The 25,435-nt window shown below is 46.4% G+C and overlaps 2 protein-coding genes across 17 annotated transcripts in view; both read right to left on the bottom strand.

Moving 5' to 3' along the window:
• Window positions 1–572: 572 nt before the first annotated feature.
• Window positions 573–17,729, bottom strand: LOC117354536. 3 transcript variants are annotated; one of them, XR_004538210.1, is made up of 4 exons: window positions 17,400–17,729; window positions 6,448–6,619; window positions 5,926–6,053; window positions 573–1,647 (listed from the first exon to the last, which is right to left on the bottom strand). XR_004538210.1 is itself a non-coding variant. In XM_033932240.1 (4 exons), exon 1 carries the CDS (start codon window positions 17,129–17,131, stop codon window positions 15,740–15,742), a length of 1,392 nt encoding a protein of 463 aa, XP_033788131.1. In that variant the 5' UTR covers window positions 17,132–17,729; the 3' UTR covers window positions 573–1,647; window positions 5,926–6,053; window positions 6,448–6,619; window positions 12,934–15,739. The 3 variants fall into 3 exon arrangements, 2 of the variants coding, with proteins under 2 accessions (XP_033788131.1, XP_033788132.1); XM_033932240.1 differs by having other exon boundaries at window positions 12,934–17,729; XM_033932241.1 differs by having other exon boundaries at window positions 573–1,644; window positions 12,934–17,729.
• A 1,433-nt stretch (window positions 17,730–19,162) lies between these two features.
• LOC117354525 overlaps window positions 19,163–25,435 on the bottom strand; it is a 57,701-nt gene continuing 51,428 nt past the window's right edge. For 6 of the 14 annotated variants that reach the window (XM_033932208.1, XM_033932200.1, XM_033932210.1 and 3 more), the window contains one exon: window positions 19,163–21,022. The gene's annotated coding sequence lies outside the window, so the exon portion shown is untranslated. Of the gene's footprint in view, window positions 21,023–23,189; window positions 23,285–25,435 lie in introns of all 14 variants that reach the window. The other 8 variants (XM_033932209.1, XM_033932202.1, XM_033932203.1 and 5 more) reach the window with 3 other exon arrangements.

Here is a 25,435-nt window from a genome sequence, read left to right as displayed (position 1 = left end):
ATTCTATGATACTATTTTATTTGGAACGTCTATGAGATTCAAGAGTCAAATTTCAGCAAACAACAATAAACTTTTGTTCATACTGACGGGGGTTGCCATTCAACATATTACTGGAAATTGGAAGGACTATACTAAACTTAATTATACCTTTTGGTGGAATTCAGTTTATCATATTTATAAAATGGAGAGAATGCTTGCTATACAGCAAGGAAATTATAATAGTTTCAAAAAGATTTGGGGGCCATTGATTGCATATTCTAATGATTAGACACCTTTTTATTACATAGGACTATATTTAATGTGGGGATGGGGAAGTATGTTATGTGATTTAATGGGTTTATTCCTGATGAATGGGATGGGTGGCGGAGGGGTCTTTTTTATATGCATTTGACAATAATTATTAGAATGTCAAGTGATTTGTACGAATTATCTGATTGAATTTTGTACACTTGTTGCAAGAGTTAAAACTGAATAAAGAATTATTATTTTCTTTTTTAAGAATTTGTAATATTACATTTACAAAGTAAAATAAAAAGTAAAGGAAAAACATTTCCAGCAATTATAGACCAATGAAAAGCAAAAATGTCTCATCTTTATTCCACAACAAGGAGAATGCAAGAATTCTGAAGACTATCAGTAATTAGTAAAAAAAAAACAAAAAAAACCCACACCCCACAAAAAGGTAGTAAACTAAGTAAGCCAATAATGACAGGCAATAACATTAAACTTAATTACCTAAACTCTTCTTCCAACTTCTAGAAATATCAAATTACACTTTAATTAAGAGCAGCTTTATCTTGAAGAAACTTTTCCAAAATGAGCTGAACCTGAAAATATATTATTTGATTAAAAAAACTACACATTTAAAGGAAAGCAAAGATAGCTCCAACAGCTAAGACTTTAGGTTTCTTCTGTAGGAGGTTTCCTTCGATACAAAGTCTGCCTAGATACATCAAGATAGACATATATTTGCTTAATGGCGTCTCTCAGGGTCTCCCACTGACGTAACCCGCTAATGAGGAGTTGCCTGACAAGATTTACCAGTTCAAAAAAACGTTCCAAGCAGCCTTCCAGCAATTGCAAACTACTCCTGTGATTTTTTGAATGACGCTATTACTACACTCAGTACATGTAAATAGTTTTGAGTCCCGTATGGATCCTTTGGTGAATTTTTAGAGAAGAAAGCCAAATAAAGCCTTTATTACACTCAGTACATGTTAATGGTTCTGGATCGTGCGACTCCATTTGTGCATTTTGAATTCTGAATACAAGAGGAAGCTCTCATTACACTGAGAACAAATAAAATTGGTGCTGGATGCATTATGTGTAAATTCTTTCTGGTCTTTCTTTACTTTCCCCTCTTCCTGATGAAGTTTATAATTCACTTGATCATCATTTGGTAAGGTTTTTTCTCTGCTATGTGGCTCTGGTGGTCACTATTCTCATAGTTAGTGACTCCACTCGGTGAGTTCACTGCAGGGTCTCTCTGCTCATTTGATAATCCTGCTGTCGATTGCTTGTGTTTCTCCTCTCAGTTCCCTGGGAAATATTCTCATAGATTTTCCGATTGTCTTTAGATTTGTTCCATCTCTACAGGATCTTCTCCTGGACTCTTTTTCCTCTTCCTTTCATGATCCAAATGATCTGCTGGATTGACAGTAAATAGAAGGTATTATTTATGTGGTAGAGGACAGTAATGGTTTTCTAAGATTTTAAAAGGAAGGATTGCAATGGGATTTTCTGTGTGTGGCTTAAGATTCGGTCAGTTTCTTATTTACAAACTATTTCTTGAAACATTTGTCATCATACACTGCTAGTTTGCGAGATGAGATTTGTCTTGAAAGTGACAGCATAAAAAGACTGTTAAAAGGAGGAATTAGGTCCCTACCTGCTAATTTTCTTTTTTTAGTCTCCAGAGCGGCACAGAAACTGATGAGTTTACGCTCCTCTGCCAGCAGGTGGAGAATAAGGCACTAACTTTGAGAACAGTACAAGTGGGCTGTGCAGCCTCTCTTACAATCAGTCTTTTTGAATAGCCAAGCAGAAATACACCAAGCTTATTCCAGAACGTATTACTCTATATACTCATGGAGAAGACATAAGCCTAGTCCAGAAGGACCAGGAAAAACACTGTTGGATACCGATTAGAACAAGAACCTTTCCCCAAAACATCCCATAGTTCGCCTGCTAAACCAAACAAACCAATGCCGTTGCCTTTGCAACTACCCAACAACACCGCAAAAAAAAAAATAAAATTATATATATATATATATAAAAAATACATACACACACACATATACCGTATTTTCACATAGATAACGCGCACCCGTGTAAAACGCGCACACGGGTATAGCACGCGAAAAACACAAATTTATGTACATAAATTTTTATATACCGCGTACACCTGTATACTGCGCATGCTGCCCGACTCTCCTTTCGCCTGTCCCGACTCTCCTCTGGCCACCCCGACTCTCCTTTCGCCCGCCCCGACTCTCCTCTCCCCCTTGAAGTCCTGTTCCCACCCTGAAAGCCTGATCCCCCCCCCGACGTCCGATTCACCCCCCCCCGCAGGACCGCTCGCACCCCCACCCCGAAGGACCGCTCGCACCCCCACAGCCTCCCGACCCCCTTATCATGTAGAAGCTCCTACCGTGTCCTGCTGCTTCCTCTTGGCGGTCCCGACTCCCCGACACGATCGGGGCAAGAGGGAGCTCAAGCCCTCTTGCCCCAGCCAACCGCGGCACCCCCGACACGATCGGGGCAAGAGGGAGCTCAAGCCCTCTTGCCCCCCCCCGACTCGATCGGGGCAAAAGGGAGCCCAAGCCCTCTTGCCCCGCCGACTCCCCAACTCCCCGACAATATTGGGCCAGGAGGGAGCCCAAGTCCTCCTGGCCCTGGCGACCCCCCCCCCCCCGCTAGTTGTTCGGGCCAGGAGGGAGCCCAAACCCTCCTCGCCACGGCGACCCCCTACCCCCCAGGCCCTCCTGCCCTCGAAGCAAACCCCCCTCCTCCCAAGAACCTCCGACCGCCCCCCCCCAGCCGACCCGTGACCCCCCTGGCCGACCCCCACGACACCTCCACCCCCCTTCCCCGTACGTAGTTGGCCGGACAGACGGGAGCCAAACCCGCCTGTCCGGCAGGCAGCCAACGACGGAATGAGGCCGGATTGGCCCATCCGTCCCAAAGCTCCGCCTACTGGTGGGGCCTATGGCGCCTGGGCCAATCAGAATAGGCCCGGGAGCCTTAGGTCCCTCCTGGGGGCGGGGCCTTGGGCACATGGTCGGGTTGGGCCCATGTGCCTCAGGCCCCGCCCAGGCAGAGTTACCCCAGTTTGGTGGGGACTAGAGAATGACACGGTGGCGGTTTACCCGCGGCTACCGCATTTACCCGCGGGTAACCCGCCGAAACGGTGAAAGAAATATAGCAGTGGCTGCGGGGACGGGGACAAGGCCATTCACCGTCCCGTGGAGCGGTGAATGGTCTTGTCTCCGCAGTGAGGTATCAAGGATCGCGCAGTCCCCGCAGCCCCACCCGCCCGATGGTAAGGTTTAGCCCGCTCCCTCCCTCCAACTCAACTTAGATTGCAGGCTTTCTTTTTCAGCGACTTGCACACTTTCAAAGAGCCGCGCATGCGCGGCTGCTCAGTATTCAATTTTCTGCTCTGACACAACCGGAAACAGGAAGTTGCAGAAGATTGAACACTGAGCAGCCGCGCGTGCGCTGCGCTTTGAAAGTGTGCAGGTCGCCGAAAAAGAAAGCCTGCAAACTAAGGTGAGCTGGAGGGAGGGAGCGGGCTAAATGCTACCATCGGGTGGGTGGGGGCTGTGGGGACCGCGCGATCGCTCGTGTTACTGCCTCTGTTTAGCATTTCTTGTAGGAGTATGTTGTCCCATTTTGTTGTTTTATTTTGGTCAGATTGGTGATCTGATTTTTATAACCCCTCCAATGATTCTGGAATCCTATAATTCCTTCTCTGACCTTCATCCCTCAGCGTGACAGCAGTACTGTATTTGGTTTTTTTTTTTAATTGTGAAATAGTTTTATCTAATCAACGTGCTCTTTATAGTGGTGAGACGAGGGTTTGAGCAGAAAGCAGGAACAGGCTTTCCTCATTTAGGTCCTGAACCAGGCCTGCTCAAAGATCTGTTAACCAACCTTAGCCAACACCTCAAACAAATTAGTTATTCAAAATATAATATTGTCAGCCAGTTCCAGCTCACACTGGAAGGAGGGAGTGAAAGGGAAAAGGATTCTGGGCCAAGGGGATGAAGATGGAAAGAAAAACTCACAGCAGAAAAGAAAGGGGAGGACAGGCAGGTGAGCCAGATGCTGGAAGCAGGGGAGGGGGGAAGAAAGAGGGAGAGAAGCTAGATGGGGTTGAAAAGCAGAGACACACTGGTATGGAAGAGGAAGATAGGGGAAATCTGGACACAGGAAGGTAACAGAAAGAGGGGAAATTATGTGCATGGAGCATAGGGACAGAGACATAAAGGGGACATGCCATGGGGATGGTATATGGACACAGGGGGGGAGGCAATGACACATATATAGGGGAGATATTAGAAATGGGGAAAATAGGAGCACAGAAGCGAGATGGTTTGTGGGGATGGGACAGGGACCGAGCTCGCAGGCTCCAGTGGCTTGCACAAATTACATTGTAACATGCCATGAAAATAAGAGGGAGGAAGGAAGATAGATAGGCCACATGAGAGGAGCTGAAGGGTGGTAGAAAGGAACAGATGGTAAAGGAGGGAGGGAAGGGTGGTGGTGGAAAGGAATAGAACAGACATTGAAGGAGGGTGGAGAGGAAAAGACCCTGAAGGGAAATGTGGAAGACAGAGTGGGGAGAAGATGCAGGAAGGGAAGAAGACAGATGCCAGACTATGGGGGAGCGGAGGGAAGAAGATGGATGCTAGACCAATTGGGGGTGTGTGTGAAGGGAGAGGCACAGTAACAGCAAATGGAAGACGCAGAGAGAAGACACACAGTGGATGGAAGGAATTGAATGAGAAGATGTGGAAAGCAGAAACCAGACAACAAAGGTAGAAAAAAAAAGTTCTATTTATTTATTTATTTTTTGCTTTAGGATAAAATAGTATATTAGTTGTGTTGATAAAAATTTATAAACAAAGCCCTACCAGCTGAACACCTCTTTCTGTAGTTCAGAAGCAGGAACTTTGATTTATAAGAAAGGAAAAAGCTAAATATTACAGTACTAAGGCTTATATGAATGCTGCGGGGGCGGTGAATGAGATGGCAGTGGCGGGGCGGTGAAAGGGATGACAGTGGCGGGGCGGTGAAAGGGATGGCAGTGGCGGGGCGGTGAAAGGGATGGCAGTGGCGGGGCGGTGAAAGGGATGGCGGTGACGGTGAAGGGAACGGCGGTGATGGGGCGGTGCAGAGGATGGGGGGACGGGGCGGTGACGGGGACATATTTTTTCCCCATGTCATTCTCTAGTGGGGACCTCTTGGGCGCCAAAGCCTCTGGATTCAGATTTAAAAAACCTGAAAATAACAAACCGTCAGAGCAGATCAGAAAAACATCTTCTCAATCCACTTGCAGAAGACAACACCAAGGATATATGGGTCAGCCAATTAAGGAGGAGGCAGAAACAATGATGCGACATCTTTCTGCAAGCAATCCGTGGGTTCAGAAGCATAACCCTATCATTCAGGACTTCTAGACACATTGCACTAGAAAGGCTGATTTTAGCCCTATACTTAAGCAACCCAGTCATTATAAAGTCAGTTCCTCATCCCCCAGTGTTCATAAACTCCAAATCAGCTGAACCTAATTCTCACCTTCAGGTACTGACACCCAGCATGTACACTGCAGCACTCACTCTCTTTCTCACCAAATCATATCACAAGATCTTATAACCAATGCCCAAATATTCGTAATAAAAATATCAAAAGATCCCTTACCCAGTGAAATCAGGGTCTGATAAGTCTCCTTCATCACTTCCCCGTAAAGCGCCTTCTGCCCTTCATCTAAATATCTCCAAGTCCTCCTGGAAGAAAGAGGCAGCGATGTCCTCAAATGTCACCTGCATCTGAGATAAAAACCAGGAATACACTCAGCATCCTCTGCAGCACTTTTATCAGGAGACCTCCCAATGCTGGTCAAAGAGGCAGGGAAAAGTGATGCTGGTATAAAATTCACAGTCACATAATACAGTCCCTGAACAGGGCTACATTTCAGATTCTCTGTGGGACAGTTGTTTCTGTACATATAAATTCACCCATACAATTCAATCTCAGAGCAGGATTATTGTAACCAAAGACCAATTAGACAATCTTGGATACAAAAATCTCCCTTTATGGGATTCCCTTAACTCCCCCCTCCTCAGGTCTCAAAATGCCTTCCTCAGTTCCAGGATCTCTCGAGATCCTCTGGACTGTGTAGTGTCTCAGGTTAGAAAGCTGAGGTTGGGGATAATTTCCTACCTGAAGAGAAGCTCCCGCAGACATTTTCCTCTCCGCTTTTGTCCTTTGCAGGATTTGTAGGCTCCTTCTTACAGCTGCTGGGGAAGTGCTGAGGGTTTGTCTCTTGCAGCACTGGGCGGAAAGGAAGGGACCGGCAGAAGCTGAGATTTGAGGCTGGAGATTTCTGTTAAACCTACAAATTAAAAGAAGAAAAGACTTCATCACCTCTTGGGCACAGACTGATGACTTCCCAAGGGGGAGAATAGAGCTGTATACTAAGCAGGGTTGCAAGATGGTGAAAACACTTCTAGCCCAATTCATGCCAAAAGCAGCTCAAAAATAACCCAATTTTGACAAAAACACCATCAAGATTTATTATCGCTATAATGGCAAGCTATTTACCAACTTCTTTATTGTGCTGTATTCTGCTTACATATTAACAAGTTACGGTAGGTAAGAAGCTGCATGCAGTAGGGGTTTTGGGCTGTTTGCCTCATGTACTATATGAGTAGTCAGCCGAGGCTAGCAATTTCTTTTTTTTTTTTCTTTTCTGTGAGATCCGCTAAAGGGAGAAGGGGGGAGCTTGTGATAAGGAAGTCATGGAAAATCCCTTTCATAAAGAGATCCTTTTACTAAGGCACACTAACAGATTTAATGCATGCTATGTACCATATAACCCAGGCTACCTGGCATTTAATGCACACATTCATTAGTGCATCTTAGTAAAAGGACCCTAAAGTAGTGAAATGGAAAAAAATGAGAGTTGAAAGCACAGTTACTTACTGTAACAGGTGTTATCCAGGGACAGCAGACAGCTATTTTCACTTATGGGTGACGTCATCAACGGAGCCCGGATGCGGAAGCCTCGCAAGCAGACTTGCTTGAAGAAACTAGAAGTTTCGAGACGACCGCACCGCGCGAGTGCCTTCCCGCCCAGCGTAGGGTGCATCTCCTCAGTTCAGATAGCTAGCAGAGAAGCCAACCCAGGGGAGGTGGGTGGGATGTGAGAATAGCTGCCTGCTGTCTCTGGATAACACTTGTTACGGTAAGTAACTGTGCTTTATTCCAGGACAAACAGGCAGGCTATTCTCACATGTGGGTAACCTCCAAGCTAATCATAATGGGATGGTGGGAATGTTGGCAATTTAGGAGAATAAATTTTGTAATACTGTTTGGCCAAACTGTCCATCCCGTCTGGAGAAAGTATCCAGACAATAGTGAGAAGTGAAGGTATGAACCGAGGACCAAGTAGCAGCCTTGCAAATTTCCTCAATAGGTGTAGATCTGAGGAGAGCTACTGAAGCTGCCATTGCTCTGACTTTATGGGCTGTGACTTTACTGTGAAGGGGTAATCCAGCCTGGGCATAGCAGAATGAGATATAAGCCACCATCCAGTTTGAGATAGTACGTTTAGAGATAGGATGTCCCAACTTGTTTAGATCGAAGGAGACAAAAAGTTGAGGTTTGGTGCGTTTCAAATAGAAGGCCAAAGCACGTTTACAGTCCAGAATATGAAGAGCTGATTCTCCAGGATGAGAATGAGGCTTAGGAAAAAACACTGGAAGAACAATGGATTGATTGAGATGAAATTCTGAAACTACTTTAGGGAGGAATTAAGGATGAGTACGGAGGACCACCTTGTCATGATGGAAGACAATGAAAGGTGGATTAACAACTAAAGCTTGCAGCTCACTGAGTCTTCGAGCAGAGGCGAGGGCAATGAGAAACACCACTTTCCAAGTGAGATACTTGAGATGAGCCTTGTCAATTGGTTCAAAAGGAGGCTTCATCAGTTGAGCAAGGACAACATTGAGGTCCCAAACCACAGGAGGCGGTTTGAGAGAAGGTTTGACATTGAAAAGTCCTTTCATGAATCTGGAAACCACAGGATGAGCAGAGAGTGGTTTTCCTTCAATAGGCTGATGGAAAGCTGCAATTGCACTGAGATGGACTCGGATGGATGTAGACTTGAGGCCAGAAGTGGATAAGTGCAAAAGATAATCCAAAACAGCAGATAAGGAGGAGTGTGTTGAGGATCCTTATCATGAGAAAAACACCACGTAGAAAATCTAGTCCATTTTTGGAGAAAGCATTGTCTAGTGGTAGGTTTCCTAGAAGCCTCTAAAACGTCTCTTACATGTTGAGAAAACTGAAAAGGAGTCATGTTGAGAGGTACCAAGTTGTCAGGTGTAGCGACTGCAGGTTGGGAAGAAGAAGAGACCCTGTCCGTCCAAATGAGGACTACCTGGTCATGAAGATGTTGAAAAGCATTGAGAGCCTTGAGAATTGCTCTGAGTTCCAACAGATTGATGCGACACTGACGATCTGTACTGGTCCAGTGGCCTTGTGTACGGAGACCATCGAGGTGAGCGCCCCAAGCGTAGGTCAAAGAATCTGTCGTTAGGACCTTTTGATGGGGGGGTGTTTGGAACAGCAAGCCTCTGGAGAGATTGGAAGAGAGCATCCACCAACGGAGAGACTGCTTCAATGAAGGTATGACTATTATGTGTCGAGAAAGTGGGTCGCAAACTTGCGTCCATTGAGATGCCAGAGTCCACTGAGGAATTCTGAGGTGAAGTCTGGCAAAAGGAGTCACGTGTACTGTGGAGGCCATGTGACCTAGGAGTACCATCATGTGTCTCGCTGAGATAGAAGAGCGGGAAGACACTGTGTGGCAGAGTTGAAGAAGGAATTGTGGAAGGAATGCTCTGAGTTGGACAGTATCCTGAACAGCTCCAATGAATTGTAGATTCTGTGAGGGCTGAAATTGGGATTTGGGAAAGTTGATTTCGAACCCCAAACTTTGTAGGAACCACGTAGTCCGTTGGGTCACTACAATAACCCCCTGATGGAAGATGAATCTTTGATGAGCCAGTCGTCGAGGTAAGAAAATACCTGAAGACCATGGTTCTGTAGAGCTGCTGCTACCACTACCAGGCACTTGGTGAACACTCTGGGAGATGAAGCAAGGCCGAAGGGCAGCACTCTGTATTGATAATGCAGATTCCCCACCCGAAATCTGAGATATTGACGGGAGGCCGGATGGATGGGAATATGAGTGTAGGCCTCCTTGAGAAGGGGATAAAGGGATGCCAGGGACATGGAAATTTTTTCTTTGACCAAAAATTGGTTGAGAGCCCCGAGATCCAGAATGGGTCGCAGATCGCCCGTCTTCTTCGGAACAAGGAAGTAATGGGAGTAAAACCTCCTGTTCTGCTGGTCCAAAGGAACTGGCTCGATGGCATGGAGACGAAGCAGAGCTTGAGCTTCCTGAAGAAGGGCGGTCTGGGATGGACTGGAAGGATACTATCTTGGAGGAAGCTCTGGAGGAACCTGAGTGAAATGAAGAGAGTATCCTTCCTTGATGATGGTTAGCACCCAGAGGTCGGATGTAATCGTCATCCATCAGTGGTAAAAATGATGGAGACGACCTCCTATAGGGAGAAGAGAAGACAGAGGCAGAACGGTGGAGGTTATGCTCTGTTGTAAACAGTCAAAAGGCTGAGTAGCCTTAGGTGCAGCAGAAGGTTGAGGTTTTTGTTGCTTCTGAGGCTGCTGTTTCTTAAGAGGAGGGCGAATGTAAGGAGCCGTCCTGGGAGCAAAATGCCTCTGATATATAGGTGGAGGACATGTAGGCTTAGCAGGAGCTGGCTTTGGCTTAGGCCTGACTATAGAAGCAAAGGATTTTTCATGGTCAGACAGTTTCTTGGTGACTGCCTCAATAGATTAATCAAAGAGGTCATTGCCTTCAAAAGGAACATTACGCAAACGGTCCTGAAGATTAGAATCCATGTCAATAGTACGAAGCCAGGCAAGGTGGCGCATTGCTACAGAACAAGCAGCCACCCTAGCAGACAACTCAAAGGCATCATAAGATGATTGAAGGAGATGTAGTCTGAGTTGAGATAGAGAAGCGATGACTTCTTGGAATTCAAAATGTTTTTAAGTGTCTAAATAACTCAAAAACTTTGGCAAAAGCTTAATGAGGAACTCAAAATAAGTAACAAAATGAAAATTATAATTAAGGACTTTAGAGGACATCATAGCATTTTGATAGATGCGACGTCCAAATTTGTTCATAGTTTTTCCTTCCCTTCCAGGAGGTACGGTGGCATAAACCTTGGAGGGATGGGACCGCTTTAAGGATGACTCCACAAGCAGGGATTGGTGAGATAGCTGTGAGTTGTCAAACCCTTTGCGATGTAGAGTTTTATATCTAGAGTCCAATTTTCCTGGAACTTCTGGAATTGTAAAAGGAATCTCCAGGCATCTGGCAAAAGTCTGAGACAAGAGCTTGTGAAGAGGAAGCTTAAGTGACTCTGCTGGAGGTTGAGGAAGATGCATAACTTCGAGATACTCCTTAGAGTATTTGGAACCAGCATTTAATTGAAGATCCAGGTCAACAGCCATCTGACGAAGAAAAGATGAAAAAGATAGCTGATTGGCCTATGCTTTGCCTCGAGAGGGACTCGAGGTTGTCGAAGCAGCCTGGGTCGAGGTTGAAGCTTCGGTCGAAAGAAAAGTATCAAATGAATATGGAGACTTGGACGAAGCAATCGAAACCGCGATATCCTTGAGATTTGGAAGTGGAGAACTCGATCAAGGAGTAGGCGGTCTAGTAGAAGATCGAGGCTTGGTTGAAGGACGTTCTTTAGAAGAAGAACTGCGCCTAGAAGTATACCTCGTTGAATGTCTCTATCTTCTGTGAGAATGGTGCTTGGAAGCAGATCTCGATGATCGAGGAGACTTCGCCTCGGAGACAGAAGCAGCCGATGCTACCAACGAATGGATAGGACTGGAGGCTGAAAAACGAAGCTCCAGAGGCTTGGTGGAGGAACCTCGAGACACTCCCAAAGACTCTGCTCCTTGGATAGAGTTTGAGAGATTCCTGACGAGGCACTGGCAAAGAATCTGCTCCTTGCGTGACGTGCTTGGATGCCACACCAGACACTCGCAGAGACTCTGCTCCCTGCAAAGAGTGTGGAAGCTCAGACTGAGGCAAAGGAAGCGGCTCGACCTCGTGGGAGTCTGCAGAATGCCCAAGCTGGATAAGAGGGAGAAGCTTCGGTCCCATATTAGTAAGAAACTGCATGAATTGCTTTTCCAACATGGTCTGGAAAGCAGCAAGCAAGGAGGGTACCGTGTCTGAAACCGGCCCACCTGCCTTGGATGGAAGTTCCACAGAGGCAGTGGGAATGTGCTTCGACTTGGAAGTCTTAGGCACCTTAAGAACCGCTGCTGGAACTTTCTGCTGAGTTACCTGACCTGAGGACACAGGGGAAATACAGCAGGAGTCATCGACAAGAGAGCTGCTTCAAATGAAGGTCTGATGAGACTCGAGGTGGAAGCAGTAGAAGCAGGAGGCGGCTCAGTCGAAGGTGAGGTCGAGGCCGCCTTCGAAGTCGAGGGATCGGAGGAAGAATCCATCCCGAAGAGCTTGTCCACCAAAAGAGGACATTTAAGGGCTTGAGGTTGAAGAATAGCACAGTGCTTGCACGACTTCGGTTGATGGTCCGGCCCAAGGCACCAACGGTGTGGGTCTGTGAGGGAAATCGCACGCTGGCACTTGCTACACTTCTTTAAGCCCGTAGTTGGCTGGGACATAGGAGAAAAAATAGCCACCGCAAAATCAAAGCCCCTGAGCTGTGGCTGGGCGGCCTGCCCTGGCAACCGAACAGAAGAAAATAATTAAAAAAAAAAAAAAAATTAAAGAAATAAAAGTAGTAAAAACAGCGATTCGTGAAGAAAAAAACATAAACCGCGGTTGAAAGAAGGCACGAAGTAACGAAGTTAAACGCAGAGTCAAAGACGTATTTCTCAGCTCCGCGGAAAACTGAGATGTGCCCTACGCTGGGCGGGAAGGCACTCGCGCATGGGCGGTTGTCTCTAAACTTCTAGTTTCTTCAAGAAAGTCTGCTTGCGGGCGTCTGCATCCGGGCTCTGTTGATGACGTCACCCATATCTGAGAATAACTGCCTGCTAGTCCTGGGATAAAAAATGAAAGGAATGAATGCGTCAGTGGCACCCTGAGATCAAGTTAAGCATTCTCCTTCTGCTACTGCTTAAGGATTTTAAAAGTGAGATCCACCAGCACTCTCCCCCCCCATCAGCAGCAGAAACTCGTCACCTTGTTGCATTAAACGAAATGCATTCAATTTACAATGGGAGCGCTGAAAAAAAACCTGCACTCTTATCAATTCTGTCGCTGCCAAATATGTTGTGCTGTTGGCTTGTATTAATGTCATTCACTAAATTTCAATAGAAACTGTTAATTTAAAAAATTGCATTCGAAAGCACTTTAGGACAGACGCACAAAGCAATTTCATAACTGACCTAAAATGGGTAACCAGAAACATAAACCCCGTTATTAATTAAGACCACATAAAACCCGATGCCATTTTCATCCACAGCTACACTGAAGCCCAGATATATGTAAGCATCTTTAAGAGTCCCTATAATGTTAAGGACATATCTGACCGCTGCGAACAGTGAATCTTCTGCATTTACCTCACCCAACACTGTCCTCTTGACTGAGGCGAGAAGAAACCTTTACAACTCAGCCTGCTTCCCAACTGTGAAGATGGAAGGGAACAGATACCAAGGATGGAAAGATTTAGGTACTTATCTCAATCTTTTTTCTAGTAGAAAGGCATACAAGTCTTGACCAGTGGTTGTGCTCCCGAACTCCCAAATTTGTAAAGAAGGCGTCATCTATATTTTTCGGCTCATCTTCCAACACTGCTCTTTGCTCCTTACTTTGTACCAATGTAGTCAAGAGATCAATACAAAGAAAGAAAGAGGAGGGATAGAGGGAACTCCCCACCCAGTTCAAGTCTGCTTTGACCGTAAAGAAAATCGGTTCGAAAATGAGCATATAATAAAACCTACCACAGCGCAACAGGCACTAACACTGAAGTAACATCCATGTCAAGTGGTTATGTTCTCTTATTTCATGTACACTTTGTTTTCCCTTTCAAACAGGAAGAATTTTATTTGTATGGCATTAGATCCCCATGGAGGCGCCCATGTAAAAATTGCTGAGCTGTCCAGGATATTCAACACTCTGCAGATCCCAGAGCAGGAGCCGATCAAGTGTAGGTACAGTACACCTATGTCTGAGACAGTAAGCAGATGACACAAAAATTTAACAGGGAGTCTAGGGAGTCTGCTGACAAAACAGAAGATTCACAAGTGGCATCTGCATAAGCCGCCACATCCATCCTGGACCCTGAGAGAGAAGGCCCGGATACAATGGAAGCTTGATCCACTGAGCCATCTGAAGCCTCACCAGATCCACATACCAGGGAGCAACGAGAATCACCATCCGCTATCCTTCCGATGACTGCTAATCATGAGTCAAGGAGGAAACATATATACAGCCCAATCTGAGGCCAGGGCTAAAGTAAAGCATCCAAGCTTGCACTTCTTGGCTTGCAGCTTTCTTGTTGGCTGCTGACACCATCAGATCGAACGTTGGAACCCCCAGCATTGTACCATCATGGAGAATGCCTCTTGGGCTAGAGTCCACTCCCCAGGGTCTATCATCTGTCTACTGAGGTAATCGGCCTGCACATTGTCCACTCCCGCCACGTGCACCACTGACAGCGCTAGCAGGTGAGCTTCCTTCCACATAACGGAACCACCACCTGGCCTCCTGCATCAGGGAGGAAGTCCTGGTGCCACCATTTGTTGACACAAGCCAGCGCTATGGCATTCTCTGAGAAAACTTCTACTAATACTACTAATAATAATTTATATAGTGCTGCTAATTGCACACAGCGTTCTACGTTAAAACATTAAAAGAGAGTCCCTGCTCAATAAAACTTTAACCAGCCTTGCCTTCTAGGCTCATTGCTAGGCACTGCAACGCCAACCGAATCACTCGCAGTTCTAGTCTGTTGGACCATTTTCACTGGGAAGGCGACCACAGACCTCATACAATGCTCTCCCCAGTCAAAGAGGCAGGCGTCCTTCATCAATGCTTTTTTGAGGAAAAGATATCTAAAGATAATTTTCTATTTAAGATACATTATTTATTGTCCAAAAGTTATTCATCATGAAATAAGGATCAGATTTTACTTATGTAGCATGAGGCTGTATATTCATGCAATTTTTTGGTAAATTTGTTCCATTACTCCACTCAATGTCATGGGCACAATTTAAGTCAAGTCTTTCTAAGTAGTGATTTAAATCAGCTTGATCTGATTTAAATCATGATTTAAATCAAATCCACCCTACCCAGGAGGTAATGTGGAGAGGCATGTCTTTTGCCAGGGACTCCGGCTTGAGCCACCACTAATTGCTGCAGTGTGCTTCAAGTGTCCAGGGCAGCGCCATCTGAAGCGAGTCTGACTCTGAAAACCAGCAGGACAGAAGAGAATCCTGAAGAGGCCAAAAATTGAGCTTTTACCCAAGGGACGACCTCTATGGATGCCACCATCAATCCCAGCACTTGCAGATAGTGCCAAGCTGTCAAAGCCCCGAGAGCAAGGATATCCTGAATCTGCAGACACAATTTTAGTTTACAGGGCTCTGGAAGAAAAACATGGCCTTCCGCCATGTTGAAGCAGACTCCCAAACACTCCAGGGACTGTGTCTGCGCTAGATGGCTCTTCCAGGAATTGATTACCCAACCCAGATCTTGCAAGAGCTGGATAACTCGCACCACTGCTAATTTGCAGGCATCCTTATACGGCGCTCTGTTTAACCAATTGTCTAAGAATGGATGCACCTGTATCCCCTCTTTGTGGAGATGTGCTGTCGACGTGACCATCACCTTGTTAAAGATATGTGGAGCAGTGGCTATTCCAAATGGAAGTGCCATGAACTGGAAATGCTGCCCCAGAACATGAAACAGGAGATAACTTTTTGCATGGGAAAGATGTGGATCTGTAGATAGACCTCCATGAGATTCAGAGAAGTCAAAAGCTCTCCTGGTGCTATCGAAGCTTTGACAAAGCACAATGCTTCCATGCAGAAGTGAGGCACCCTGAGAGCTGCACTGACCGCTTTGAGATCCAGGATGGGTTTTGAATTCTCCAAGTCTTTCATGGGCATGATGGAGTATCAGCCTGAGCCAGAGAATGGCACTTGTTGAATGGCCTCCAGAGCTAAGAGCCGCGTTACTGTCACCTAAACTTTTTCTGCTTTCTGTGGGCGTCCGCTGGGAGAGTCCATGAAGATATCTGGTGGATGGGATGAGAATTATCGAATAATGTTCAAAATCCATTGGTCTGAGCAAATCACAGCCCATGCTTTCCAATGGGCAGACAGCTATCTCTCTATCTGGGGTAGATTGGCCTTCCTCCTGGCATCATTGGGACTTCTTGGAGGCCCCTGCTGGATTCCAAGCAGAGCCCCGAGAGTTTCTGGCTCTCCTGAAACGTTGTCGGAAAGCTGGAGCCTTTCTCTTCCTGGAAGAGGCCACAAGATCGTTCAGGCCCTTCCCGAACAGCAACTGATCTTTAAAGGGTAGTCGACTCAGTGTGGCTTTAGAGGAAGAATCCCCATCCCAGTGTCGCATCCAGAGAATTCTACGGGCAGAGATGGAGCAGGCAGAGCCCTTACTCATAACCCGAAACATATCATAAAGAGCATCCGCTACATAATCCACCCCCGATAACAGAAACTGGGGGTAGACATCCTTCTCTGCTGTGGAAGTCTGACGCAGGAGAGTATGACAAGCGCGGGCCACGAAGGAGGTTGCTGCTGCTGCATTCAGCCCCGATGTCAGCGCTCTAAACTGTTTTTTAAGTACTGAGTCCACCCTGCGGTCATGTGCATGAATCTTGAAAGCCACACCTTTCTCACTGGATGGAGAAGTGCGGCTGGTGATATGCACTAACAAGGAATCCAACTTAGGTGACGCTAAAAGTGCCTGGAATTCCTGAGCCAGTGGGTATAGCTTATTCATGATCCGCGTCTCTCGCAGCGGACTATCTGGAACAACCCACTGCTCTGTCAGCATCTTGGTGATGTCCGGATGAGAAGGGAAGCAGGCCGATTGTGGCTTAGCGCTGCTCATGACTGTTCTCTTAACCGCAGTGGTCTGAGGGGAATCCAGGTGCAGAATCCGCAAGGATTCTGTAATAACCTCCAGCAAGGCTGCCGGCTTGAACAGACGGCTAACCATTTGATCATCTCCCTGATCAAGAAGCATCAAAGACTTCCGATCTGGACACTTCGGTTGAGACCCAGCATCCTTCAAGAGCGAAGAATCCTTGCGGGTAGGCAAGGGCATCGAATCAGACCCCCTGTCATCCTGGTCACCTTCCAGCTGGACCTTAGTGTCGAAAGACTGTGCAACCCTGGCAGAATGTACAGTATGAGAGGGAAGGGAAACCCCTTGAGATACCAAAGCAGAGCCAGATGAACCTTGAAAGGCCTTAAATGCTTCAACCATTAGCTGAATAAATTCAGGGGGAAAGCCCAGTAGGAACGGATTAACCCCCTTCATTTCTCCCTGCCCCCCCATGCTCTCTGCGAGTTCTGCACACTGGCGCTTCGCTGAGTCGCTCTCCGATGGCTCAAGGGAAGGAGCACCCTGTGATTCAGAGGCCCTCGAATTGTCAGAAGGGGCTAACTGCATGGAGCCCTCCTCCTCCCCATCAAGTGCCACCCTGCATTTAGAGCATGGGCGCTCCTCAGGCGCCAACTCTGCGCAAATCTGGCACAATCCAGATGCCAAAGGTACTGAGGAGTCCATATTTCTCAATTAAAAAAAAAAAAACAGCAGTATTTAAGGCAAATAGAAGTGTTTAAAATCAAGATTGAAATTACGAGATGGCCGTTACAGCTGCACTGCACGAGGGCACCAAAAACACAAGGCAAAGAGGGAAAGGGATTTTGGAGGTAGACTATGAATTAAACCGCCCCCCCCCCCCCCCGATGTGCCCCCTAGAGAATGAAGGCGGAGTACTCAGGTGCAGCTGGTGCCATGCCTCCCTCAGCCAAGCTGGAAAGTGAAGACTTACTGCCTCAGACAAGCCTAAAGCCTGAGAAGTGACTGTATCTGGACCCCACAGCTCTTCACTCCTCTTTGGGGGATAAAAGTCCCAGGGACTGACACGGGGGCCAGGGGATCGATCTCAGTGTTAGTGCAGGCTGGCCAGGTAGGAGCAACCGAGGCGGGGCGGCTCCCTCCAAAAGGCGGGAAAAAGGACACCGGCAGCTCGCAGCAAAACGCAGTTGATGCCTTCTACGCAAACTGGCGACTAGGGGAGACTTTGGCGCTCCAGAGAGTTAGTTGAGAGCAGAGCAGCTAACAACAGCGTGGCCTCGCTCCACAGGGATGAAAAAGGAGATGGAGGCTACGCCAGAATGAGGCCTGGAATGCCTTTAACGAGCCCCAGAATGAGGCTTGGTCAACAATGAGAGGAGCTATTGGAGCCCCAGAATGAGGCTTGGCAACAATGAGAGCAGCTATTGGAGGCCTAGAATGAGGCTTTGATCAATGAAAGGTATACAATGAAATTTGCTATTGGAGCGCCGGAATGAGGCTTAGGTAACAATGAGAGCGCCTATTGGAGCTCCAGGATAAGGCTTGGAGCTCTAGACTAAGATATGGTCAACATTGAGAGCAGCTATTGGAGCGCCAGAATGAGCCTTGAACTACAAGTGCGGAACTAAAGGCTTGAGCTCAAGAAGAGACCCAGTCGGGAAATATCCCTGTTCTTAAGCCGCCCTAGAGTTTTTAGCGCAGCTTTGTAAAAGAGGATGATAGTGAGAGAGATCGGAAGAGTTACTCGTTGGAATATCCCCTAAATCAGGGGTGTTCAATGTCGATCCTCGAGGGCCGCAATCCAGTCGGGTTTTCAGGATTTCCCCAATGAATATGCATGAGATCTATGTGCATGCACTGCTTTCAATGCATATTCATTGGGGAAATCCTGAAAACCCGACTGGATTGCGGCCCTCGAGGACCGACATTGGACACCCCTGCTATACTGTGTTGTGTGCTGGAGAACAAAGAGTTCAAAGCCAGGAGGCAGAGCTACATCAGCATCTGACATCATTGGGGATGCCTCTCTCTCCTTCAAAGCTGAGCTCCGCCACAGAAAGATAAAAGAGAGCAGTTTCTCTGTGCCGCATTGTGTGCTGGAGGAGAATGAGTTTGAGGCCAGGAGGCGGGCAACATCAGCATCTGACATCACTGGGGATGCCCCACTCTCCTTCAAATCTTAGCTCTGTCATGGAATGCAACCCATGGGTGTGTGTTCAAAGGGAGCTAACTGAAGGGACTATTGGAGATAAATGCTGGACAGAGCAAAGTAAGAATAAATCCAGTACCTGAGATCTATTTCATCTTGGGCAAGATAAGACTGTCCCCCAGGTTAAGGACAAGAACATTCAAGATCCTATAGATAAATTTGCTGTGACAGCAAGTACAATGGAGCGCTCTGATAAAAACAAACTCAGCTTATGAAGTGATAGAGAGGGAGCCTCATAGCCCAAGTCCAGAATATCAGTCACCGCCTAAACCACCCAATATTATTTTGGATCCACCCTCAGCTACTCCGAGTCCCACCATAGGTGGTAGGCATGACTGGGAAGAGATATCCATCATGCTAAATCTGATTTTTTTTTTCTTTTAAAAGGAGCCCATTTGGATGTTTCGCTACCAGACTTCAGCTGGAAGTTCTTATATTGTTGAAAGTTTGCCCCAGAACTGCTCAGATTTGACAGGCGAGTGAAATAATTATTGCACTCAGTAAAGTACATGTCAAGGCAGTGTGGATCCTTTCATAAATTTTAAGATCTGATAGACAACTTAAACATTTAGTGCATTCTGTACATATAAAGAGGTCTCTCAGGGGCAATTTTTCCAAAGTTAGTTTTGCAGATAGAATGACAGGAATAAACCTCACTCCTAAGGAAGGGTATGTAGCATATAATATCTTTTTTTTTTTTTTTTTTAATTTACTACTGTTGTGTGGCTCCTGTAGTGCCTTTTGACATCTGAAGATTGAACAGCATTTATTCCATTCAGTACATTCATATATTTTCTCTCCTGTGTGAAACATTTTGTATATTTTTAATTGTAAAGCATTTAGAAGGCATTTATTACACTAAGCACATGTAAATGGTTTCTCTTCTGTGTGTAACATTTAGTGATTTTTTTTCTTTAAAAATTGAGGACTTAGTAACTCACTGCATGAAAATGATTTTTCTCATGTGGATTATTTTCTTTATAAATGTGATATTACAAATGCTTAAAGTAAAATAAAAAAATTTCTAGCAATTATATTCCAATGAAAATCAAAAATGTCTCATCTTTAGTCCACAATATGGAGAAAGCAAGAACACTGAAGACTAAGTAGTTAGTTAAAAAAGTAGTAAACTAAGCATACCAATAATGACAAGCAATGAAACTAAACTTAATTATCTAAACCCTTCTTCTAACTTCTAGAAATATCAAATTACACTTCAATTAAGAATGGCTTTATCTTGAAGAAACTTTTCCAAAATGAGCTGAACCTGAAAATATATTATTTGATAAAAAAACTAAATATTTAAAGGAAAGCAAAAGAAAAACAGCTCCGACAGCTAAGACTTTAGGTTTCAGCGGTAGGAAGTTTCCTTTGATACAAAGTCTGCCTAGATACATCAGGATAGACATATATTTGCTGATCACAAGAAGGAACTTGGCGTTTAGAAAAATATAACTTCAAATTCTGCTTCTTGACAGCCTCAGAGGTAAAAGTTTCTAACAATGTGGGATTCTTAGAGTACTTATGGAGTAGTCTCCAAAAATTGAGAAGTATTTGATCAATACCTCATTCTTCCTGAACAACTTTAGAACCTCTAGATATATTCTTGACTAATAAAGACCTTCAAGTCGAGAATATTGCAAAATCTCTCAAATACATTAACAACTTCAAAGGCGGTAAATGTTTTACTGGAAAGTTAAGAAATCTTTAAATTCCTAACTCAAAAGATGTTCTCCGTCATCTCTAACTTAGCATGAATTGTCAAGTTATTCTTTATACTAGAGGAAATGGCAGATTGAAAGCAATTATAGTATTATCTGGTTTTCTTTTTTGTGTCCATTGCTCATTTTGATGTAATCTAGTGTCATGTTCAGAAATTTTTAACATAGTTTCTTGAGAGAATTGACACAAATCTGGTAGTCTTCTAAATAAATAGTTCTGTATAAGAAACAACTTGCCGTATGTCCTGTAAGGTAATATTTTTATCTTGCTGGTCAGTCACAGATCCTTTTTCAGAAGACGTTGAGACCATATGCACCAGTTTCGACTACAGTGCTTTAGGTCTCACACACTCTCCTGCTAAGCTCCTTAAAGAAACATTAGGTAACTGAGGGTCATAACTCCCACTTAGGAGAGAATCTCCCTCAGTAAACGTTAGTAAGTTCCATTTCACTATTCTCACAGTTAGTGACTCCACTCAGTGAGTCCGCTGGTGAATCTCTCTGTTCGTATGATCCTTGCTGTTGATTGCTTGTGTTTTTCCTCTTTGTTCCCTGGGAAACATTCTCACAGACATTTTCCGATTGTCTTTGGATCTGCTCCATTTCTACAGGATCTTTTCCTCGATTCTTTTATTCACTTCCTTTTTTGTGTAATCCAATGATCTGCTGGATAAATAGAAGGTATTAATCATGTGTTAGAAGACAGTAGCTAAGATCTTAAGAGGAAGGATAGCTTACATTGCAATGGGATTTTCTATGTGTGGCTATTGGAGTTCCTTTCTATCCTAACTCTGTAAACCCTGCCAAGCTCTACGCTTGTGGAGATGGCGCGGTATAAGGTTTAGTTTAGTTTAAGAATTGGTCAGTTTCTTAGTTACAAACCATTTCTTGAAACATTTGTCTTCACATCCTGCAAGTTTGTGAAATGAGATCTGCCTTGGAAGTGGCAGCATAAAGACTAAGGGCTCCGATTAACATAAATGAAAGAATGGGGGGAGGGGGTTGATTTTCATTATTTGTTATGAAGGGAAGGAAAGAATTTATTATATTACTAGTTGTTTAGCCCGTTACATTAACGGGTGCTAGCAGCCCTTCTCCCTTACTTTTACCTCCTCCCTGTCCAGCAGCACCCCCCCCCTTTCCCTGCTTCCCCTATATAGCAGTAGCCCTTCTTCTTTTATCTCTCCCTGTCCAGCAGCATCCCCCCCAATTCCCTGCTCCCCCTGTCCAGTAGTAGCTCTTCTATACGTCCTGCTCCCCCCCGTCCAGCAGTAGCCCCAGGAAAAGAGTGAGGATTGCAGAACCAAAGCTTTTACTCCAATCCTCTTCATGCCTGACATCCAAGTAGGGGAAATCCACTCTCCCCACCTCCTTGCTCCTGCTGCACTTCCTCCTTGGCTATACACACGCACACACACACTTACATACAGCTCTCCGGCTCCTCACGCCCCTCCTCCACCTTCCGCTTCTTCGGCGGAGGCCAACGTTTTCTTTATTTTCTTTTGGCGTGTTAGCCGTAGTGCCGTAGGAGCGCGTCATGGTGCGGGCCAGGCTCTGGGAGAGCTCGCGCAGACCTCCATCACGTAAAAACAGCACTACCGGCCAACTTAGTCCCTTGCTGCCCCCTTCCCGCGGTCCCAACAAACGTCCTTACTCCAGCAGGGGCCGCAGCACTCTAAACACGGTGCTTCGCGGCCTGCTACTACCCTGATTTGCTTTGCCCGTGATCTAACACGTGACGACTCAGGAAGTCTGCTTGAACATTCTCCACTCCAGCTATTTGGGAGGCTGATATTTCTTGAAGATAAGACTCCGCCCAGAACATGAGCAGAGCTGCCTCCTGTGCCACCAAAGTACTCCTGGTGCCCCCCTGATTATTGACATAGGCCACCGCCGTGGCATTGTCCGACAGAACCCTGACGGACTTGCTAGTCAAGAAGGAGTGGAAGGCTAACAGCGCCAGATGGATAGGTCTGGTCTCCAAAACACTGATCGATCAAGAAGCCTCTTCCGTGGATCTGGTGCCCTGAGCTGAGTGACCAAGACACTGAGCACCCCAAATGAGAAGACTCGACCATAAGCGGAACAGGATGATCCAGACTGTGCCTCTGAGGCGACCACCTCCAAAGAAGAGCATACTGAAGAGGACACATGTGGGCCCGCGACTACCTCACTACATCGAGGGAACCCGCCATCGACCCCAAGACTTGGAGGAAATCCTGCGACCGAGGACACCGGGATGCCATAAGCAGGCAAAACTGAGATTGCAATTTGCTTACCCGGGCCTCCGGAAGGAAGACCTTCCCCAAGGAGGTGTTGAACAGCACTCTGAGATATTCCAGACGCTGAGATGGAGACAACCGGCTCTTGGAAAGGTTGACTACCCATCCCAGTGACTGCAGAAACTCCACCACCCGAGCCATGACCCGGGTGCTCTCCTGGAACGACTTCTCTCAAATCAACCAGTCGTCCAGGTAGGGATGAACTAGAATGCCATTTTTTTGCAATGCCGTCATGATGACCACCATCACCTTGGTGAATGTCCGCAGAGCCGTGGCCAGACCAAAGGGAAGTGCACAGAACTGAAAGTGTTGTCCCAAGATCGCAAAGCGCAGGAAGCAATGATGGAAGGCCCGAATAGGAATGTGCAAGTAGGCCTCGGTCAGATCTAGAAAGGTCAGAAACTCCCCCGGCTGAACCTCCAGAATCACAGACTGCAGAGTTTCCATGCGGAAGGAAGGCATATGAAGAGCCCTGTTGACCCCCTTGAAATCTAGGATGGGCTGAAAGGTTCCTTTTTTCTTTGGCACCACAAAGTAAATCAAGTACCAACCTGTGCCCCACTACTGCGGGGAAACTAGAACCACCACGTGGAGATCTAACAATCTTTGAAGGGTCTGGTGAAAAGGCCTGCTGCTTCCACACCACCTGCGAGGGAGAAGCAAGAAAACGATCTGACAAGGAATGGGCAAACTACAGAGCATAACCGCCCCAAATTTCCTCCGAACCCACTGATCGGACGTGATGTCTGGCCACTTTGGATAAAAATCCCTCAGCCGGGTGCGCACCGGAACCAAGAAGGCAAGGAGTCATTGGGCCTGGCGGGTGCACTACCCGCACCCCTGTGGGTCCCACGAAAGGACTGCATGCGCTATAAGAACTTGCCTCTAGAGAGCCCAGGAGACTGAAAAGATGCAGCCCCTCGACCAAGGTGGAAATCACATTCATGCCCAGCGCCACCTTGAGCTAACGGCCTAGGCCAGGGGTGCCCACACTTTTTGGGCTTGCAAGCTACTTTTAAAATGACCAAGTCAAAATGATCTACCAACAATAAAATTTAAAAAAAACACAAAGCACACTGTATGCATAGAAAATGTTAATCATCATTCCTATTCCAGGGTTTTTCAAAGAGGTCAAAGCAGATGACTCTAAGCACTATCACCTCAGTAACTACCATACAAAAATAGACAAATATACCCCCCTCCCTTTTTACTAAACCACGATAGCAGTTTTTAGAGCGCAGGGAGCTGCGCTGAATGCCCAGCGCTGCTCTCGACGCTCATAGGCTCCCTGCGCTAAAAAACTCTATTGCGGTTTAGTAAAAGGGGACCTTAGTGTAAAATATAGACAGCAGATATAAATTGAGACACATTTCGATCACTAAATTTAAAATAAAATCATTTTTCCTACCTTGTCTGGTGATTTCATGAGTCTCTGGTTGCACTTTCTTCTTCTGACTGTGCATCCAATCTTTCTTCCCTTCTTTCAGCCTGTATGCTTCCTCTCCTCCACACCTCATTCCCTCCCCCAACTTTTCCTTCCTCTCCCCTGCCCTTTCTTTCTCTCTGCCTCCCTTTCCTTTTTTTCTGTTTCTCTTCTTTCCTTCTGTCTCCCTGCCTGCCCTTTTTCTTTCTTTCTTTCTCCCTGCCCTCCCCCAAGACACTGCCACTGCCATCGGGGACCCAAACTGCCATCGGGGACCAGGACCCAAACCGCCACCAATAACACGCCCAAAAGCCGACGCCGCCCCAACCTCTCCCTGCTTCGGCCGACCAGCATCGCGAGGAACTGTTGGGGGAAATGCTGCCGGGTCCTGCCTTCGCGGAAACAGAAAGTAGGCAGGACCCGGCAGCAAGAAGAGGAAATGCTTCACTAACATGTCTCCCGCCTTAGCCCGTAGCGAACGCTTGCTTCAGGGCTCTCAACATGTGCGTGCCGGCTTCCCTTCTCCCCTCCCCCCCCTCCCCGGGCATAACTTCCGGTTTCGGAGGGAAGAGAAGAGAAGCCTGCACGCACACGTTAGAGCCCGGAGCATAAGTTCGCTACGGGCTGAAATCTCCAAGCCGGTTTTTTTTTAATGTTCAGCAGCGGCAGATGACAGCTGGGCGGACCGCCCAGCTAAAAGGCCCTAGGGAGAACACTGGAGAGGAAGGCTGATCGGCCCGTAGATCAGGACGGCAACACGAGTGCGATCGACTCGAGTTGCCTTCCTGAGCTACTGGTCGATCGCGATCGACGCGTTGGGCACCCCTGGCCTAGGCCTATCCTCAGGCAAATGAGGCACTTTAGAATCAGTGAGAGTCTGAAGCAACCTGTCCAGGTCCTCACCAAATAAGAAAGATCCTTTAAAAGGAAAATTTTGTCAACTTAGCTTTGGACACTGAATTCACCGACCAAACACAAATCCACAAGGTATGGCGAGCTGCCACTGCAAACGCCAACAACTTGGCAGAAGCTCACAAGAGGTCATACATGGCATCCGAAAGATAAGAAGCACCCAAATCAAACTTTCCCATCTTGCGACTGAGTAATCCCCAATCCTCAGATTTACTGTCAAGCACATGCTCGGCCCAACGAAAACACACTCTAGCCATCAGCCCGCCACACATCACCACCTGGACCGCCAGAGCTGTCACATCAAAACTCTGTTTAAGGAGGGACTCCAATTTACGCACCTCCGGGTCCTTTAAGGTTGCACTGCTCTCAACAGACACGATATGCCTTTTATGGCCGAGACCACCATGTCCACTACAAGCGACTTCAGTGTCCCTATCCCCTTCAGAAATAGGATACAGGCAG

This window comes from Geotrypetes seraphini, chromosome 2, assembly GCF_902459505.1.
Source record: "Geotrypetes seraphini chromosome 2, aGeoSer1.1, whole genome shotgun sequence".
Taxonomy (NCBI): Eukaryota; Metazoa; Chordata; class Amphibia; order Gymnophiona; family Dermophiidae; genus Geotrypetes; species Geotrypetes seraphini.
This window is presented reverse-complemented; position numbering and strand designations above follow the sequence as displayed.

What these genes read in the sequence shown, in the direction of transcription:
- LOC117354536 (XM_033932240.1), bottom strand. Translation starts at nt 17,131, where the DNA reads ATGGACTCCTCAGTACCTTTGGCATCTGGATTGTGCCAGATTTGCGCA.